This window comes from Vespa mandarinia, chromosome 3, assembly GCF_050613455.1.
Source record: "Vespa mandarinia isolate Hongniang chromosome 3, ASM5061345v1, whole genome shotgun sequence".
Lineage (NCBI taxonomy): Eukaryota > Metazoa > Arthropoda > Insecta > Hymenoptera > Vespidae > Vespa > Vespa mandarinia.
Window position 1 is genome coordinate 7,302,787 of NC_140812.1, and position 20,720 is coordinate 7,323,506.

The 20,720-nt window shown below is 31.7% G+C and overlaps 3 protein-coding genes across 10 annotated transcripts; 1 reads left to right on the plus strand and 2 right to left on the minus strand.

Annotated features, from left to right (window-relative positions):
• Nucleotides 1-884: 884 nt before the first annotated feature.
• Nucleotides 885-7,576, plus strand: LOC118447833 (uncharacterized). 2 transcript variants are annotated; one of them, XM_035880276.2, is made up of 3 exons: nucleotides 885-1,514; nucleotides 2,113-2,497; nucleotides 3,061-7,576. In XM_035880276.2, the coding sequence occupies exons 1-3, from the start codon at nucleotides 1,333-1,335 to the stop codon at nucleotides 7,303-7,305; spliced, it is 4,812 nt and encodes a 1,603-aa protein (XP_035736169.2). In that variant the 5' UTR covers nucleotides 885-1,332; the 3' UTR covers nucleotides 7,306-7,576. The 2 variants fall into 2 exon arrangements, with proteins under 2 accessions (XP_035736169.2, XP_085512054.1); XM_085655928.1 differs by lacking the exon at nucleotides 885-1,514 and adding an exon at nucleotides 1,829-1,971.
• A 103-nt stretch (nucleotides 7,577-7,679) lies between these two features.
• Nelf-E (negative elongation factor E) lies at nucleotides 7,680-9,279 on the minus strand. The gene is made up of 3 exons (XM_035880289.2): nucleotides 9,138-9,279; nucleotides 8,383-8,876; nucleotides 7,680-8,212 (listed from the first exon to the last, which is right to left on the minus strand). Exons 1-3 carry the CDS (start codon nucleotides 9,225-9,227, stop codon nucleotides 7,969-7,971), a joined length of 828 nt encoding a protein of 275 aa, XP_035736182.1. The 5' UTR covers nucleotides 9,228-9,279; the 3' UTR covers nucleotides 7,680-7,968.
• Usp47 (ubiquitin specific protease 47) lies at nucleotides 9,138-20,465 on the minus strand. 7 transcript variants are annotated; one of them, XR_014981961.1, is made up of 19 exons: nucleotides 20,044-20,465; nucleotides 19,100-19,184; nucleotides 17,973-18,179; nucleotides 17,654-17,891; nucleotides 17,266-17,444; nucleotides 16,985-17,159; nucleotides 16,772-16,893; nucleotides 16,472-16,665; nucleotides 16,114-16,325; nucleotides 15,703-15,926; nucleotides 15,406-15,573; nucleotides 14,938-15,316; nucleotides 14,463-14,840; nucleotides 13,837-14,277; nucleotides 13,514-13,770; nucleotides 13,070-13,432; nucleotides 12,809-12,984; nucleotides 12,430-12,723; nucleotides 9,138-11,021 (listed from the first exon to the last, which is right to left on the minus strand). XR_014981961.1 is itself a non-coding variant. In XM_035880279.2 (19 exons), the coding sequence occupies exons 4-19, from the start codon at nucleotides 18,174-18,176 to the stop codon at nucleotides 12,573-12,575; spliced, it is 3,861 nt and encodes a 1,286-aa protein (XP_035736172.2). In that variant the 5' UTR covers nucleotides 18,177-18,179; nucleotides 19,100-19,184; nucleotides 20,044-20,109; nucleotides 20,190-20,465; the 3' UTR covers nucleotides 9,138-12,572. The 7 variants fall into 7 exon arrangements, 6 of the variants coding, with proteins under 6 accessions (XP_035736172.2, XP_035736171.2, XP_085512057.1 ...); XM_035880279.2 differs by having other exon boundaries at nucleotides 9,138-12,723; nucleotides 20,044-20,109; nucleotides 20,190-20,465; XM_035880278.2 differs by having other exon boundaries at nucleotides 9,138-12,723; nucleotides 20,190-20,465.
• Nucleotides 20,466-20,720: the final 255 nt, after the last annotated feature.

Sequence of the window (20,720 nt, forward strand, 5' to 3'; positions counted from 1 at the left end):
GTAATAAAAAATATGTTTCACCTACACGTATTCTTACGATTAGCCAAACATCTGCGAATGCGTTTCCAACTCCGGTTATTTATATACAAAAAGTGGAGCAAGCGTAAGCTACGAAGATACATTTATTGAATCGAACTAACTCATCATGTACTTTTGGTGGACATCCATTCGTTAAATCTTAACATGAACGTTTCGTATGAATATTCCTTAAAATTTAGCCTTTGAGTAATCGTATAGTATTTCACTTTTAAAACTAATCCTATTATATAAATAAAATATATTTTCACAGTGACAACGAGAAATAACAACAAATATTGAAGTCGACAACAAATAACGAAGTCGAGATGCCATTCCCAGATGGTAGCCGTCACGGCTTACTATTTTTAGTTTCTATATAGAAACTAACAGCTCTTCTCAGTATGACAACTTTATTTGTTCCAATTAGATTTTCTTCATTGCAAAAGCCAATGCATTAAATTGCTATGGTGAAAGATCGCTGGGATTTCAAAGTATACAAAAAAAGATCAATCAAACAAGTAGACTCTCAATAGTCGCAATAGCTGCAATGATAAAATTGCGCGAGGCTCAATGTCGCGCTTAAATAAGACGTTACTACTTATCGAACGTTTGAATTTACGCGGGAAAAACGAAATACCCTATAAACGATAGTCTCGAAAGGAGACATACACCATAAAAATGTTGATTGGTTCATGTCGAGAGTAAGAGCGAGAAATTGAAATCGTTTAATCGTATCATCATCAGGTGGCATGCATATTTACAAACAGGTAAGCATTGTCTTATATCTAAAAGTACGATCTTGCGTTGAAACGTTATAGAAAGATTCTATAAATAATTCGATGTCAGCTTTGGTCTCTCGGTTACGTCCGTGTAGTAGAAATTCGAGAGTACAGAGAGTCATCGAGTTGGCGTTGCGGCGGGCTGCTGCTCTTGCACTGGTTTTTCTCTTCTCTCTCTCTCTCTCTCTCTCTCTTTTCCTCTTTTCTCCTCTCTTCCAGAGAAGAGGGTGAAGATCGTAGCGGTGGTGGGTGGTGATGCTTGTGAATGTGATGGCGGTGATGTCGTAAGCACGCCCTCGAAAGAGCGACCTCGAAATTCACGGGAGGCTGCAAGAGAGGAGAAAGGAGGGAAAAGGTTTAGGATCGCAAAAACAAAAAAACACGAAGTGTCGTGTCTCTACGCGAATAGATTACGACTCTTTCGTCTTTGCCGATATTCAACAAAGTAAAAAGGGAGAGAGAGAAGGAAAAGGCTGGAGTAGGTTCATTGGTTTTCGGCGTCGGCGTTGACGTCGACGCCTCTCTCGAGGTGGGGATGGAAGGAGAGCAACAACGAGGACGCACCTCGCGAGCATCATCAACGTCCAGCCTCGGACGTGAGGTTCGTTGTGGATGTCAATACTATCAAAGTGATTCGCTACTACCGGAACGTCAAGCCCGCATTGCCAGACCATCTTCCAGGACAGCGATGCAGGAACCTCCTAGGGTCCCATGCAGGTCAGTAGTCTATTAACAAAATTGCCAATTTTTCGAATCTATTCTGTCCCCTGTATCCACCACCATCACTACCCACCATCGCCACTACCACCAATAAACGCGATCAACTCGCGAGATTCTTGCTAGTGCCGTGTGCTGGTATAGGTTACGGCATTCGAGAGCGTTGCAAATTCCCGCGGCTATTTAAGGTTCGCCCAGCTGGCTATAGATAGAATCCACGATCAGCTCCCGGTTTCGCTACGGTCCAGTCATCAGTCTACGCGCGCGTAGACTCGTAGCGCGCAACTAGATCGCGCCTAGATCGCAAGGCGCCTTGCGGGACGTGCTTTATGAGACGCGTGCCCACGAGGACAACTCTCTAATCGAACGATCGACCAAAAGATATATAGATGTTGCCAATGAGGAGAAGGGGAATTCGATTTCATGACGATCTACAGAAAAATGGGCAACGTGATCGGTAAGATTGATCCGATGCTATACTTCGATTGAATTCACATGCTGATTCCTAACACGTCTTCGATCGTCTAATTTAAACTAATTTTATAAAATTGTTCTATTGTATTCTTTTTAATATCTAATTGAATTTTCTTATCAATAGTGAGCATGAATATGAACCAATCGCTGCACCATTGTCACATCCGGTAACGGCACCAGTTGTACAAATCATCGATACGGATGTGGTGCCCGTCGCGGACAGCGATGATAGCATTGACGAAAGAGGTCTTTTGCCATCAAGGATGATCCTAGGCGGCGATGTCATTCTACCATTGGATGGTAGAATCGAAGATGTCGCTATGGAAGGACAAGAGCTTGGTGAAACTGTGGGTGATACATCCGAGGAACAAGACAGTCCACAACAGCTTCAGGACCGATTGGAGGAACGATACTTGAGCAGCCCTAGCCCTTCTGCCCCTACCCCAACTATTACACCGACAACTCCTAGCGCCGAGTCTAGGACCGATGGCGAAGTCAACCCCAGTCAGGTGGTGATATTCACATTTTCTTACATTTTCTATTTTTCCATTGATTTTTTTTTTCTATTTCAACCATCTTGTAAACGTGATTATATTTAGACAAAAAATAAACAATTCGTAGCAAAATATTATGTAATTTGGTTGAGGTGATCTTCATCGAACGAAAAAAATCTTTTGGCTTTTCTCATTGATTCGAATAATCATTACGGATATATCGATATTATGCAGACAGATACCAGAGGAATCTGCCAAATTTATCTATCTATCTGATGTCATTTCTGTTATACGTAAATGAGATTATATAAAGACATTCCAAGAAGTAAGATTTTTTAGTTAGCAAAATGTATACAAATATAACAGGATGAGCAATGATTTATTCCGTAAGTTCTTTATATATCAAGCCCACGACTACTTGACATTTGTATACGATAATCTAACAATATTTATGTGATTTTTCATGTCTGTAATGATTTGTTCAATATTTCGAACATCAAAGTTCGGCAAATTTCTTTTGATAAAAGACAGTGTACATATACATATACGAATAAAAAAAGGAAATTCTACTTTTTCAGATGGACTCATCGGTGTTGGAGGAGTTGCCCCTACGCCGTGATGCAAGAACTTTGCCACAACGGTTGAAAAGTCAGGCGGATAAATTGAGCTCACGATTACGGGGTATTCAACGACCTAATTTCTCCTTCGCAAAACGACAAAAAGCCGAAAAGACAAGATCGACGAGTAGCGGAAAGTCGGATAAATCGAGAACAGAAAAGAAGAGACCTAGCAGAATGGACAGGATAAGGACATCATTTGCAGAACAAGGACATCGTTTCAGTCTGCCAGAACGACCAAAATTCAGTTTGCCGGACCGATCGAAAATTCGTCTACCGGAAAGACCAAAATTTCGTTTGCCAGAGAAAGCAAAATTCAATATGAAACGTCCGAATATAAGTTTACCAAGCGCATTGAAGAGAACGAAAAAACCAACATTGGTAAGAGAACAACGTTCTACAAATTCGACAATCGGCAGCTCGCGTCGCAACATCTTCGACTTCTCAACATATCCACGTATATTTGAGAAGAAATCCAAAACACATACGGACGATTACGCGGCAACGTCTTCGCCGAAGGATTCACGAGCGCAGTCTCAAGAAAGTGCAACATTCCCTCGAACTCGCAAAACTTATCCCTCAACAACAGCAAGTTGGGCACGTCGATTTGGTGAGCCTACTTTCGGCGAGCTTGATCAAGATGAAAATGTCAGTGCTGCCGAAAGGATATATCCATGGCGTCATCCTTCATTCGAAGAACCTCGACTATCTGTGAGATTGGAAGAGAAAGATACATTAGCCGCTCGTATTTCTTGGGAAAAATCTCAAAAAAAAGGTGTAGGTGAAACTATGGAAGAGGATGAAGAAATGCAATATATGGATTACGATCCGGACTCGGCTGAGATCTCAGAAGGAAGAGAGATTAGTGAAAAAGAGACAAGAAATGAAAATGGTCAGCTCGGAGAGTCGGATTGGAGACCATCCGATGAAGAGGTAATAGTTGAGGAAGAAATTTTCAAGCCGATACGACGTTCACGATCGTTAGCTGATCCAACAACCCCTTTTGATATTGGTTCCTCTTTCTCAGCCGTGGATCCAAGACAATTTGAACAAATTCAAATGCTCTCAAAAGAAGAAAGAGTAAAGGAAAGAGGAGAAGAAGAAATAGAGGAAGAGGAATATGAAGAGGAAGAATTGGAAGAGGAATTAGAGGAATTAGAAGACCGGGATCTCTCATCAGCTCACTCGGACAGAGAACAACAACAATCGAGTGGCAGCTCATGCGACCGTCGTCGTCGTGGAATCGTCGAAGATACCGGTTCCGAAGAATATTACCCACGGGATAATATGGCCGATTTCGACAAATATTTTCAACCGGTAAACGCTTTAGCTGATGACGTCATCATGCCAACATCAATGCCTCCAAAAAGACCAGCAAGGAGATCGTTATGTAAAAGAAAAGAAGATTTCGTTGAATCTTACGACGTTGTTATACCACCAGCTAGGACAAAAAGAGAACGTATGGTTGCTCGAACCAGCGAGGACATCTCTGACGATGTCTTTTACGAGGAACGATCCGACAGTAGTTCGAGACATCGCGTTGTTTATCAAACTGAGTATGATCCTCGTGAGCTGTCAAAGTCAACAAATGAACCTTTGGACGACATAGTTATAGTGAAACCACCACGAAGAAAATCGAGATCGTCTCTTCACAGTCAATCTCAGGTTCCCATCGAGTCTGATGTCTTGGGAAGTATTTTTCAAAATGGCGACGTGCCGCATCCACCTCCAGTTGTACCTACCCGTCGAAAACGAGCTCGTGGGGCAAAAATTCAGAGTGAAACAAACGAACTCTTCCCTATGACGATATGCAATGGTCGTAGTGACAAATGGGAGGAGAGTTTATTTTCGTCGTCTCGAATGACGGAACTAGTACGATCTCCAGCGATGAACGACATAATCCTTGACGCACACGAAGATAAAATGTTGTCAGAGGATCAACTTGCTCAAACACCAGTCCCTGTCCCGCCAAAGAGACGTTCACGATCAAGGACGATATCACTGGCTCAGGATGAAGATCGTACATCTCATGGGGCTGAATCTTTACCAGAGGTTGGTTACATTCAAGAGGATATACCATTAGACGAAACAACTATGGATTCTACGAGAGATTTGTCGGGATACGCATTGGTTGATAAACGTGAGAAACCACCAAGACCACCACCACCTCGTAGACGAAAGATTCGTGAGAAATTTGCGACAACGCCAAGACCAAGTCCTCCAAAACGACCACAACGTACATACAGTACACTTACTTCGACGACGAAAATAAGAGACGATTTCTCGACAGAGGAAAGAGTACTGGAACAACAACAAGCAGAATCAATGCCGTACATCGAAATAGATTCGGAAGATCGCAAAGAATTACGAGATGATCGAGTCCTCAGTAAGATCCAAGGACGACCATTACCAGCACCTCCTAGACCACCTAGAGCACGAAAGGAACACAGTCAAGATCGTTTCGATGAATCTCTATCGGAACTCATTAATGAAGCGACAACTGCTACACAAACTGATCCTCTACCGGATGACATGATCATAGAAGAAGAAATTACACAAGCTAAATTAATCGTCACTCCATCGCGATCCGGTTCACAAGTTATGGTATCTACCGAACGAATACCTAGTCCTAATCTCTTCCCAACATTACCGACGTCTGAATTCTTGCAAAACGATGATGAGAAATATCAACACTTGGATACGCCTAGATCTTCAAGAGAACCTTCTCCTTTCATAGATTATGAGAGAAGACTTCAAGAAAGGCATTCGCCAACTCAAACACAATTCGCTGGTGAGCCACCACCAACGATTCCTGATGCAACTGCAATGGATCAGTCTCATCTACACTCTATCATACGTTCCACCTTGCTTACGGATGAAACTCTTAGAATAAGCAATCTCGAAGTTGGTGATCTGAAAGTCGATCGACTCAGCGTGTCGCAATTAGAAACAAATAAGTTGCTAGCTTCGGAGATAGACGCTATAGTAATATCCGTAAGCGAGTTGAAAAATTTGAGAGATCCTAAAGAAGACTCTTTCTCTCCTTCAATTATCAAAGAATTGATAGCTATTAGAAGTCATTTGGAAAGTGTGGCAAGCTCTCAACAGGCACGAGAAGAGAGACGCTTGCTCGATCGGGAAAGTGACACAGAATCTACTGTGAAAGACAGTACTAAGGTAGATGTGGTAGAAACGGATAGAGACGATCCAAGGAAAATCAAAAGTTACGAAGAAAAGGATTCGGTTAGAGATCAATCGGTTAAAATCAAATCTAGCTTAAACGACAACAAAGGTTCCGAAGAAACTAAGGATAGGGAAATCGAAAATACAGAGGTGGAATCCGCATCGCATACGTTATCATTCGTCGAAAGTATGCAAGATGATACGTTAGAAACTGTTGATCCAATATCGATGAAACGTTCAGAAATCTTCGAAATTGATGAAACGAAACAATCAACGGAGATTCATCAAGAGCCTCATTCTGATACAAAATTGAGTTTAATGGCAGAGTTCGATATAATGTCAGAGCGTAGGCCAGAAATAGACATACGTGATTTCCAAAATAAACAATTTCAAAGTAAAGAAGAAACAAACGAGATTAGCCGAGAATCTAGATCACGATCGCCCTCGCCAACGGAACGAATTCGGCCGGTACGTCAAACAGCTTCCCCAGTTCGATCATTGCCACCGGTTATTTCTGTAACTCCAGATACACCTGATGTTAGTACACCTTATAACGTTTCGAATGTAGCTCTAGCACAACGTGCCGTTATTTCTTATTCCGAGGAAGGAGAGAAATCTGATAGGCAGGAAGCCGCAAGAGAAACTTCACAATTGCCAATTACATCCAATTTGCCAAGTGGTGCCGCACACTTTATCGCTTTTCCAACTTCACAGATCCCAGCGGAATTTTTTTCTTTGACCACATCCCCGTCCACCCGGGTAGAACCCGAACCAAGCATTCTCGAATCGTCGAAACAACTTCTTCGAGCAATACGAATCGCAGGAGCTAAACTTATTAGAGATTTTGCATCATATTTAATCTCTAGAGTGGGTGCCGAAGAAGCAACGGAAAAGATTAGAGAACTTGAATTGGCATTATGTGCCTTATTACTTGTGATCGTAATTTTATTGATAGTATACTTCAGTAATTCTCGAACGATAATGCATTACCATCATTGGGATTATTTCAATCCTCCGCAATAAGGCGATTGACAAAACTATCATAATGGTAATAATTCTTTTTGTAAGATAATGCGTTTGCGATTTTGCACGTATGTGAACAACAATCTTAATTCGATCTATTCTTTAAGTAAGTTTATTTTATATATTAATAATGACATTATAATGACGAAAACAACGACGACAGCTACAATAATTATCATACTGATAATGATAGCTTTATACGATTACTAAGTCTTACAAAAGGACAACATTAAATGTACTATTGAATCTAAATTAATACGGCTTAATTATAAAATTTACCGCAATGAGAGATCTATCGATCTTTTCAATACTTGTAGTTATCCTTAGAAAAATATAAAATATAAAAAAAAATTGTGCAACACAATGTTTCGACTGTTATTTTTTGTTTTTTCATTCTCTTTGGAAACAAATATTATTTCACAATATATTGAAACTAATATATCTTTTTGTGTCATAAAATATTAATAATTTTTTATAAATTAAATATGTATATGTTAGACTTCAAATTACTACAAAAAAGTAATTCTTATTTTTTCATTTCTGTCTTATGCTATTTAATAATAGTATAAATATATCTAATCAAATATTCTTAACATTCTTAACAATAAATATACAAGAACTTGAATATTTACAAGATTAAAAATTAAACCACTATATTTCATTTTACTGAAAAAGATCTTCCTCGTAAACTTTTAACTCGCGTCTATCCTTATGTACACTCTTTTGAGAATAATTAGCTGCTATTGGCGTCCACATTGAACTAGAAGAAGCGTCATTTATATGTTCTATTATTGGTTGTCTTCTTGCCAATGAAACCTTTAACTGAATAGAAGAAACCATGCTGCCATCCATCTCACTTATCGCTCTCTCAGCTGCATCAGGTTTGTCGAATGTCACAAATCCTCGACTTAAAAAATAAATTATTATAATATTATTAGTCCATGCATATATGTATGTGTGTATGTGTGCACATATTTCTTTTTTATAAAAGATTTTCAATATAAAGAAGCTTTATAATATAAAATATATTCAAAAATACCAATGACAAATTGTAATTATTATTATTCTAATACTCACTTTTTTTCTGCCTCCATTGATATATTAATTACATTGCCAAATGTTTGAAAATGTTTTTTTAGGAAATCTTCAGATATTTTATAACCACAAACAAAAATTGTATTACCAGCCCTTGGTTTTAATTCTTGTTTAATTGGTGTTTGTTTATCTACTACAGTTCTATCTTCTGCATCTTGAGCACTAACAAAACTATCATATAAATCTTTAACTCTTGGCCTTACTGCTTCACTTTCTTCTTCTTCCAGTTGAGCTGCTGAGAATGGTTGATAGGAACTTATTGTTTTCTCTGTACTATTTAGTTTTCTTTCTAATCCACGAGGCCTTTTAAATGATTGTTCTGGTCTCTTAGGTGTCTTTGGTGCTGTAATAACGCCAGACTTTATCAATTTTTTTGCAACTTCTCGAGCATCTCTTGCTTCTGTTGGACGTTTTGGTACTTGTGGCACACGTTCTGCTTCTTGTTTAGGAGCTTTCAAATCCTGTAATGCTTTTTTCTTGAAAACAAACAGCTAATATTAATAATAAAATATTTAATTTATATATATAGAAAGTTTTCCAAATTCAATAATTTTGTATTAATACAACAATATCATACATCATAATGCTGTTGCAATAATGTAGTGATTACATGAAGACAATACTTTATTACACTGTAAATAAAACTATATTTTGTACATATTTAAAAGTGTAAAAATATGTAACCGTTGCTAACATAACCTCAATTCAAATCATAGTTAATGGAAGTTGAAATATACCTTTCTTTTTAATTTATTATATTTAGCCTGCAACATCAACTCTTCTTCGGTTAAATTTGACGGAAAATGCAAATACACCATGTTTTGCATGTAATATTATTGATTACGACTGTCACAATTTAAATTGTGACGATACTCTTTAACAGACACAAAACAGTAAATTGCAATCAGTGCTACCAACTGCTGTTCGCTGTAATTAGTAAATACCTAATAGTTTTTTGGAAAGACGTCATAAACTATTTGCGAATAAAATTAACTATTAATTACATATTACTCGTAGGAAGACACGTGCATTCAAATAACGTATTTCAATTTCAGTATTGATATATAAAGACTTCAATTATAAAAAATGTTAATATCGATGTATGTTAATATCGACATACTTCATACTTTCAAAATTTTTAATTTGTTTCTTTTTCTTATAAATACATTATGCATTCAGGAAACTATACACATATTTGTTCTCTAATAATAATTAATTTCAAAGTTACAAAAATTAACATGCAAAAACATATGTCTTCATAAAACTACTTTCACTTATCTGGAAACAAAGCTATTTTCCATATAGAACGCTTTATAAAAACTTATATAATCTGTTATCTTTATCTACATATTTCAAATACAAGGAACAAATTTATTTGTATTTAATAAAACAATAACAGTGATTAATGATGTCAACACAGCAACACAAAAATAAGAAAAGCATCACACTATAATGATAGATGAAATCTCGTACAGCAATCTATTTCTGACCAAAAAGTCCATTCCATTTTCAAATCTTTCATTTGTTCATAATTATAAATATAATTTGGTTCATAATTGTCACATATATTACAAGGCATAACATTGGATCATAGCTGATTGAAAAGTTTAGATGACAACCTGTATACACATATGTTAAACGAAATATATTTTATAATCTCGGAATTAATTTATCCACAAAAAGGATAAAAATATTCTATTTTACTCTCTCTCTCTCTCTCTCTCTCTCTCTCTCTCTCTCTCTCTCTCTCTCTCTCACTCGCTCTCTCTCTCACTCACACATTGCGTGTGCATGCACATATGTATGTACATGCACAAACTTCCTTGTATTTTCTATGATTTATATTACTAAGAATAAGCAATCAAATTAATTGTTATATGTATTAGCATGTATGCATGCTAAGTCATAATGAAGATATACTGAATGTTTTTATATTATATGCAAAAAATGCAAATTGTTATTCCAATCTACAGCATTATTTGACACATTGGCTTGTATATATCTGTACAGAGAACTAAATCATAGCAAAACTGAGAAAATTTTTCTCATTCAATGACAATAGTTTATAGCTATCATTCAATTTTCCGACAGTAATAAAAATCAATTAATTTACAATTGGAGCCTTATACTCATAATAGTTTACATTTTTATTTAATTACAATATTTGTTCCACTTGGTGCATTTTATTGATAATTTTTTGTTTGTTGTGCAAAAAAAATTCTAATTATTAATGTAAAGATAATATCATTTATAAAAAATTAACATAATCTTGGAAAGATTCTAATCTCATGTACCTAATGTTCTCATTTGTCTATAAATTCCATTTTTTATCTGCCAATGAAATAGTTCCACATACAATCAAAGTAATCATTATATATGTAATTTATTAACACACACCAAACTTGTTTTTTACACAACATACAATAAATAAAAGTTACATGAATAACAATAAAAATCGGGCATGTTATTATGTACTAAATAACAGCTGGGATTGATTTAAAAATAATTATCTTTTAGTAAACAGTGATCACACGATTTGAAATCATTTTCGATTGATATATTATCTTATGAATATTAACTTCTTTCTTTTGGTATGATATTTGCACAAAGTCAATAGATACCTGAAAAGGAGACTATTAAAAGAAATTAAAAATTAAGGGGAACAATAACAACTTTGCATTTAACCCTTTTAGCACCATGTTGTATACAATGAAATAACGTACAAATTGCCAAATGTGAAACTGCTGCTAAATGTTAAATGCAAAAGAACCCTGTACTAAAAGCATGTTTCCATAATGATATATTGTAAGTAATTAAGTAGAATATTATACAAAACAGTTAAAATTGTTACAACATAGGAAACAAAGTAAATTTCAATACTTATAATGCAATGAAGAAATTGACATATATAGTGATATGTGCTCTGTTTTGTTATTATTAAATATCACATTCTTGAAATCTTTATTTTCGATTGTATATTTTAGATTTCTAATTCTAATAATTTTCATAATTTAATAGATTCACATATATTGATTGATTCACAAAGTGTACCAGATTGGCTCCACAATTAAACAAAATATTTTTAAAAGTTATTATTTACAATATATTTTATTATGGAGCATGTATTTTTTTTATCTTGTTATTGAGTTATATGTATATATGTATCAAATATATCAATGTTAGAAACATATAAATAACAGAAATCATTATCTCATGATTTTTTTCTTTTTAAATATAGTTATATTTATATAAACTGAAAATAACAAAATCAGATAAAAATTTTACTAGTAGTGTACACTATTTTACATATCTAATGCAGGCAGGCATAAATGATAACTTAAGAATAATATTTAAACAAACTAGAGAGGAAAACACTATTACACAATTAATAATGCAATAAATCTTACACACACATAAATGGTATTAAAAGGGTTAATTACAATTGCATTAAATAGACATATTTTTATAATGTAATTCAATGTTGTGCTTTGACACCGAAAATAGTTTCTAACTTTTGTAAGGTATGTTAATTTTTTTCTTTGATAGCTGTACAAGTATTCTGATTTTATTGAATCGTAGAATATAGCTGAGATTTTACCAAACAAGAATATTGTACGTTGAATATATATTATGAATCGGAGTTATAATTAGACATACAATAGACAATCTGAGTCCATATATTTATGTCAAATACTGATGATTTGTCTTATTGCATCTTAATATTATTGAATTTTATTAGTGATTAGAATCCTTAATAATACCTTCCGGATGAGAAAATAATTTATTAATGTAGAGAATCAGGAATTTTTATACCTTCTACAAATTCCAGAATTAAAAAAAAAAAAAAAAAGAAAGAAAAAAAGAAAAAAAAAAAGAAAAAAAAGAAAAAAAAGAAAAAAAATAGTGACAACTGAAAATCAAAATCTCTTACTAATTGGCAGCATTATCCAAAAGATGCCAAAAACCTGATAGATATTCGAAAACATTTATATTTAAGAAGATGGAAGCTTCGAGATATTGAAAACTTACTGGAGCATAAAACATTTGGTTTCTTGAAAATGTGATATAATCACTGTTTGATGTGCTTCAAGTACTTTGCACCTCAATGTTTCATGTTCCTTATTGTATTCATTTAACTACTGCCATTCAGTAGATGTACAATTAATACAGGATCATTTAGTATCCAAATATATTTTAAGCGCTTTCTCACTACGTCGATTATAACCTGTTGAGGATGAAAGTTGTATGAAACGTGCAGTTTCTTTATTAGTGATTTCCTTCGTTTCATCTGGACTTAACTTTTTTAACTCTTCTCGGCTATCCCTATAATTTTTGTAATTTCATTTATTTATAAATATACACACATAATTTTATTAATATATAAAAATATTTAAGTCCTAAATCTTACCTGTATAAGAAAACACTACCATCTTCAAAATCATCGTATACATTTTCGTTACCAGTAATATGTTCATTCCATTGATGGTCAGTTTGGACTTTTAATACAGGTATATCACATGGAAAAGTACCTTTTCCCTTTGCTATATCTATGTATTTTTCAGGTATATTTGATATAGAAGATATCTAAGGAAAAAAATAGTTGTATTATTAATAATCTGTAATTTTGTACTGCATACTTTATGTTCAATAATTATGTTTGTTTTATTACTTTTTTTCTCAATTCTTCTATCAACTTTTCATCTAATACAACCTCTTGAAATTGACCAAGTTGTACTTTGGCAGGAGACCATCTTCGAACAAACAAAACTACTTGATTGTCGTTATCAGTAACAACTTCTTTCTCTGGTAATTCTTGGACAATCATTTCAAATTGTGTGAGCAGTTGTTGATCAAATTTCTGTTTATCTAAGAATACCTTAGAAGCCGTATTATAATATTTTTTTCTCAATCTACATTTTTCATATGGTATGTCTATATTGTACTTCTTCTTTATTTCTGCTAAAATTTGTTTCTTTGCTTGACCAAATGTCATGTCTTTAGAAAGAATTGTTTCACATAAAAATTTGTAGGGCTGTTAAAAAAATATATTATAAAAATATATTTCTTATAAATGTAAATTTCAATGGTAAAAATATACACAATATTTACAAACCTCTGTAATTGAATCGATATGTAATTGAAATAGCTTTATTTTATATTCTCCATTACGCAAAGCTCTTCCTAGTTTTAAATTAAGTCGTTCACCATCATCAAAAGCAAAAAGTTGTTCTGTCAGACAAGTGCATTCAGATTCAGAATCACCAGATTGTCGGAAAACTTTGAAATATTCTACAGGCACGCCAACATAAGGCTGCAAATCTTTTTTCAAAGTGCTTAATCGCATTCTTTTATCTACTAAAACCTTAAGTACTAAAACACAAAATAATTAATAATTTAAAATTTACTACATATTATAACAAAATAATAAATACATACATTTTCGAGCGTTGTTTGTACATGAAGTAGCCTTAAAGTAATATTCAGATTCATCATCAATATCAGAAGTTTGTATGTCTATTTGATTTACTATTTCAAATCGTCTATTATCCGAAAGTGGTGGGTGATAAGATGGTGGAAAATCATCATCTTCTTGAGTATCTCCTACCAAAGTTTTATCACTATCACTAAGACTGCTGTCTTCACTATTACTTTGTTCAGAAGTATTCCACTCTTCTGGTTCTCCTAATAGGAAATCTGGTATAGGAAGATCATCATTTTTCACCGATTTTTTAATAATATCCCGGAACGTGTTATATTGTACTTCAAGATCACGTTTTATTAAATCATTAATTGATAATTTAGATGGTCCATTACTGAAACGATTTTCTCTATTTTCATATTTGTCAGTTAAAGGTACATCTAACTCTTCAAGAATTTCTGTAAAAAAAAAAAAAAAAAAAAAAAAAAAGAAAAAAAAAAAAAAAAAAAAATGGAAAAAAAAAATATATAATATACCACAATGTTCGCATACATAAAACATTTATATTTTGTTACTATGAAAATAATGCATAGAACCTATAAAATCTGTTCAACTATAAAAAATAATATGTTGTTGCTCTTACCTTTGCTTATGTCCGGTATCTGTACTTGCAATGAGATAATATTTTCAAACCTTAATATGAGTTTATATAATGTTGTCTCATAAAATGGTTTATTACTATCCACATCAAGCATAGTAGATACAAATACTTTATTACTTGCATCCATAAATTCAGCTGTTTGAAGGTCAATATCATCCTTATCTATTAATTTAATATCTGTTTTGCGTTTTCGTAAAACTAGTAAAACTAGTTTCATTTGCTTAGGATCCATATTAATGATATTTCCTAATATTTGCTTGTAATCCTTGACACTTTGTGTAAGCAAACCTCGTACATTAATTGGTCCATCTATAACTTCTACTTTGGGAATATCTATCACAAATACTTTAGTTGTAATACCTAAAATTGAAAGAACATTAAGTATATAATTCAAAATATATAATACAATATTTAATCTTATTGTATAAAATATTAAATTAATATGATCTGTACTTACCACCAGGTTGATAAATTTCGAACATTTGATCCTCTTTACATATTTCTAAAAGAAGTTCGACATAACTTTTATTATACCAAATAGTAGAAATTTCTTCTTGATCTCTTCCTTCATAACTACATTCTATCAAATCTGCACTGTGTTTATACGCTACTAAACGGCATTGATTTAATTTAACTACTCCACGAAGATCAAGTTTTTTATAAGCTTCTTCCGTTACTTCAGCTAGTTTATATTCTGGCATTACAATTAATCTTGTGTGACATAAGTTACCAGTTACCGGATGATGACAGTAAACTTTCAATTTTGGACATGCTATCTGTTTTTCCCTATTCTTTCTGTCATTGTCTTCACTTTCTTTAATTTTTTTTAACAAATCCTGAAATATACCATAAAAAGAACTTTATATACTGATAATACATTAGAAATAGTAATAAATACTAATACCAATATTTTCAAACATTATACCTGTATATGCCGAGGAAAATCTTGTGCCTGCATTGGTAAAGCATTACGAGTTGGATCTATTTGTCTATACATAAGCATATATGCATTTGTGCTACTACTATATGCTCCACTATAATATGCTCTAATTGAACCACCACCATATGTTTTTTGAATATCATCCTCAGTTATCTAAAATAAACAACATATAGTTTTTATCATTGATTTTCTTCATTTCTTATTTTTCAAACTTAAATATGCTTTATTTTTTATCCGTAATTTATTCTATCTTCTAATAATTTTCTGTCTTCTATCTCTTACCTGAGTAACACTTTGATCATTGAAGCACCACCATTCTCGTGTTCTAAAATCTTTAATGTAAGCATAATAATGCCCACCACTGGCACTTCCACTATGTATCATAATTGAAAATAATTCATATACGTAAGGACCTGATTCTATTATGCAATTACTTTGGTGTTTTTCATTCTTATGATTGTGTTTACTACAATTAGATGTCGATGGTCCATTACTCATATCGATACCTAAATATATAAATAAAAATAACATTTTATATGCTATTTATTTTTTTCTTTATAGGAAGGAAATATAAACAAATAATATTATATGCAAAATTATATAATGTATATATCTACATAATCAAAATTATCTCTAGAAATAATTACATCCTTAAGTTACAAAATACACAGCAGTAATAATTAAAAAATATACCTTCATCATCGTCTGGATCGTGATTTGTCAATAAACTACTATTTGTGAGATTATTATCACATGGTGGGCAATCATCATCTAATGTACCACTATCTGTAGTTGAACTATCATCACATTTAACACCCACGCCAATATCTTCTTCTCCAGAAGGCGATTCTTGATTTGTAGATGAAATAAAGGAATTTAAGAAAAGTGTATCTGGAAACGTGACTCTAGAACGAAAGATATTAATATGTATAATTATGATTATAATAATATATGTATACATATAAATAGTTTCTTATATAAAAAGCAGATTAACAAATCAAAATGATCTCAATATATAAAAATTATTATATCTAATTATTTAACAACTTACTTATCATTAAGTTTGATTCTATGACAACTGTTATTGTCATAATCAAATCGCTTCAGATGTAATGTTAAAAGATATGGAAATTTAGTGAACTTTAATCCTTTCTGTGCATTACATTTTTTGTTACATTTTTCGCAATGATATTGATTTGCTCCCTCTAATGTTTCATATTGAACAAAAGCTTTTATCGCTTCTTCCTATAAATATTTGTTATTTACTGTTTAAGTATTTCGAATATAACTTTATTGTTTTGAAATGTTAATGATGTTATAATATTATATATCATAGCAAAAAATATATTACCACACTGTTGTATGCTACATTGCTACCAAATGGCCTAACTGGTAGAGGAATATCAAGGAAAGTGTCTTCTCTTGACTTCTCTGTTCCACATTCCAAACACTTTACATAATCATTCATTTTTCCTAAAAGAATAAAACTTGGTATCAAACATTTTTTGTACTATTTTCTTCTAGTATTTTATTTTCCAGTATCAAAACTAGAAAAATAAAATACCTTCATACAATCTATTAATAAGATCAGCTTGTTCTGTGTTTCTAAATTTCAGTTCCAAAGCATCAAACATAACTCTGCAAAGTTCTTGAATATCGTGTTGTTGCCAAGCTTCATTAGAATTCCATCCAAAGCTTTTGGTTAAAGATGTAGTCTCCACTGCAGATTTTGTAGAAGTCTGTTTACAAATTAATATCATTTCTTATAGACAAATAATATAGTGTTCTTATATTTATTTTACAATATTTAACTATTTTTCCTTATCAATCTATTTATTATCATACCTGCAAGTTAAGGAACAATTTCTGTAACTGATATGGAATACTTTTAGTTTCATCTTTTTCTGAACCTTCAATATACTCCCAATTGTAAAGAGCATTACGAAATTCTGGTGTCATATATAATGCTTGAAGGAGACTGTTGAGATAACATGTCATTGCTTGATTGACCAAACCAACATAGCCTTTAAATATTAACAAAACACTTTACATATTTATCTTATAGTAATCAAATTTTATTTAAGTATTTTTTAATTTATATTTTATCTAATAGCTAGCATAACAACAGATAATTATTTACAATATATGTTATAATCATTACACTTTTTATTAACGATGCTGTATCATCGTTATTTTATTTCTATAATTAATTCTTATATTATATTTTACATACTTGTTTCAGGTTTGATAGGAGCTTTCAAATTAATGTTATTCTCATTCCAACTAGATACTTGATATGAAGGTGTAGGATCACATATCGATGGCTCACATGCTAAATATTTCATAACCTTATTATGAACATTGACAACAAGAGTATTCATCGTTTCATTTGATTCTGAGTTAGGTTCAAAGTCCATATCAAGCAATGATAGTTCTAGCATTGTTTTATTTATCATTTCAGATAGACTAACCTAATTAAAAGATAATGAAAATATTATTATATATATTACCTAGTTTTAATCACAAATATCGTTATAAAGAATGTCACATACCATTTTTCTTTGTCCCGTATTTAAATGTACTGTAAAACTATCTGGACGTAATTGATGTTGTGCTTCAATGAGACTATACAGATCTTTAACTTGCATAGACTCATGCAACTCAAGCTTTCCGCTTATACCTTGTTTATCCTTAGATTCTTTGATGATATATGGAATTAAACATTTTTTATTAATTTCATTCGTCCTATGAACCATGATCTGTAATAAAAGGAAAAGTATAAGAAAAATATAAAATAAACAAATATAAAAACAAGAATATCACAACTTAATCGTATAAATAATAGATAAATATAAAAATAAAGAATATATTTACTTAAAAAAAAGAATAAAAGAAAAGAAAAAATCACAAATATATAAATTATAATGAAAACAGTTTAATAAATCAATACTAACTATAACATATACAGTAAATATTATACAAAACATACCAAAAATAATTGTTTCAAATATGCATTATATTTAAAATATCTTTTCTAAATAGAATTATTATAAATATTTTTGTGAAAGAACACTTCAATCAGAATGCACTGATATTTAATAAAATATATAATTCATTTAACCAATTATCATACACATATTGCTGATATTAAGTGAGTCAGATTTGGCTTCAAGCCATAAAGAAAATAGGAAATGTTCAAATTCTACGTAATGCAGGAGAACACCACTCTATGTAGCATGACACAGTAGAGATAGCCTATAGAGCCTGCAGTTATATTTAGAATGTCTAAACCAAGACTTGGAAAATGGCTCTTCTCTAACATCAACTGTCCTCTCTTTCCTTCGTAACAAGATAGAAAATTTTTTCTTGTATACTTTAAAATATATTCCTCATCAAAAATATATAAGACTTATAAAATTAGTGAAAAGTAATTAATCAATAATAACAATAATACAAATTGATATTTTAAGGAATATAATGATATTACACAAAATTTAATAAAATTCAGTGATGAAAACTAAGTTCTAAAAGTATTCCTATTAGTAATTATATATTAAGTATATAATTTTATGGACTAATAGTTTTCTTTATTTGAATTTTTTTTTTTTTTTTAATTATAGAATTTATATTTTATCAAAATATGGCATCCATAATAAATAATAAAACTTTTCAAACTTACATTCTGTTATTTTGTTACCAATAATATAATTGTAATGATATGTATCTCAATATGAAATCTAGTAATATAGACCAAATCAATCAACCTGTAAAAATATAATTAATTTTTTAATACAATTAAATCTTATTAATGCATTTTGTTAATTGATTATATAAAATCAAAGTAATTATATTTTATTAAATAAAAAGTAATAGATTTTTCTTCTTTTAAAAAATAACAATTCTAAACATTAAAATATTATATATATACATACATACATATATATATATATATATATCAAGATTTTACACATAATTATTTACCTATAACACAAAAAAAAGACGTATACAAAAAATTGTATATAAGGGAACAATTTTATGTTCATATATATATGTATATATATATATATATATATATATATACATATATATATGTGTGTGTATATTTATGTATATAAATAGCTATACTCATATAGCCATTCCCAGACAATCTTGATTTTATCATAAAATAAGCGCAAGCTATTCATATATATTATAATTATAAATATAAAGGAAAAAATACTAAAACAAAAACGAAAAGAGAAAAAAATACAATGTTATAAATATAATTTTTTTTCTAACATCATGTTAAAAAAAAACAGACAGCTATATTTTAAATGTGTGTAGCTCATTTTTAATCTTTATTTAGTCAAAATTTCAAATGAATAGAGATGAATGAAACATGATCACATAAGACTCAGAAGAATGGAATGTACTCCTGTGTAAAGAAAGATGTTATACCAAGCTTTTCAATCATACATTATCCACGATGAAAAATGATTTCACCCAACATGCAATTGATATATCATAGGCAGGTTATTCACCGCAGTAACGGTACAGAACTACCGGCATTTTACGTTTTTAACTTAACGATCAGTTTTAATAGATATTTCAAAGGTCTTACGAAATGGCTGATCAAATACTCACGATGTCACTTTGTGAACTAAATTTATATATTTCCTCACAATATCTACACAATATCTAAATACCGTACTGTTTAAAACCACGGAATAATATAATACTTATATTACTCATCGAATTATAAAGAACGAACTGAATTTATCATATCTTACCAAATCACTGACACATGTGCAACAATCACTTTACGCCATGTTTCTGGCAAAGCAGAGATCAACCTGGTGCTGCCTGATATGGATAGGCAGTATTATTTGAGAACGCCTGGAATATACGCACAAATTTGAATTATGTTACTGACCACACAAAGCACGTTACATTTAGAGGAAACCAATCATTGTATTGTTTTTTTTTTCGTATTCTACTAAACTATTTTGTATAATCACAGTCTACTGTACAATTATATGTGTTTAACGTATATATAAAATATTTTTAAGTTTTGTGTTTTTTATAAGCAACTCATGAGTTTTTTTTTTGAATGTTTTTTTATTCGATTTTAACGAATGAGTTTTCATGTAGCACAAAGGATGTAAATAACGGACAATATTGTAAATCAGCTAGATTGTAAATCGATCGAAAAATTGTTCTAAATATGTCACAGATATATGCTTCGTTCACATGTTTACTAGTGAATATGAAATGCTTCAAATGACAATAATCGAAATGATTGTAATATATCAGCTAATGTC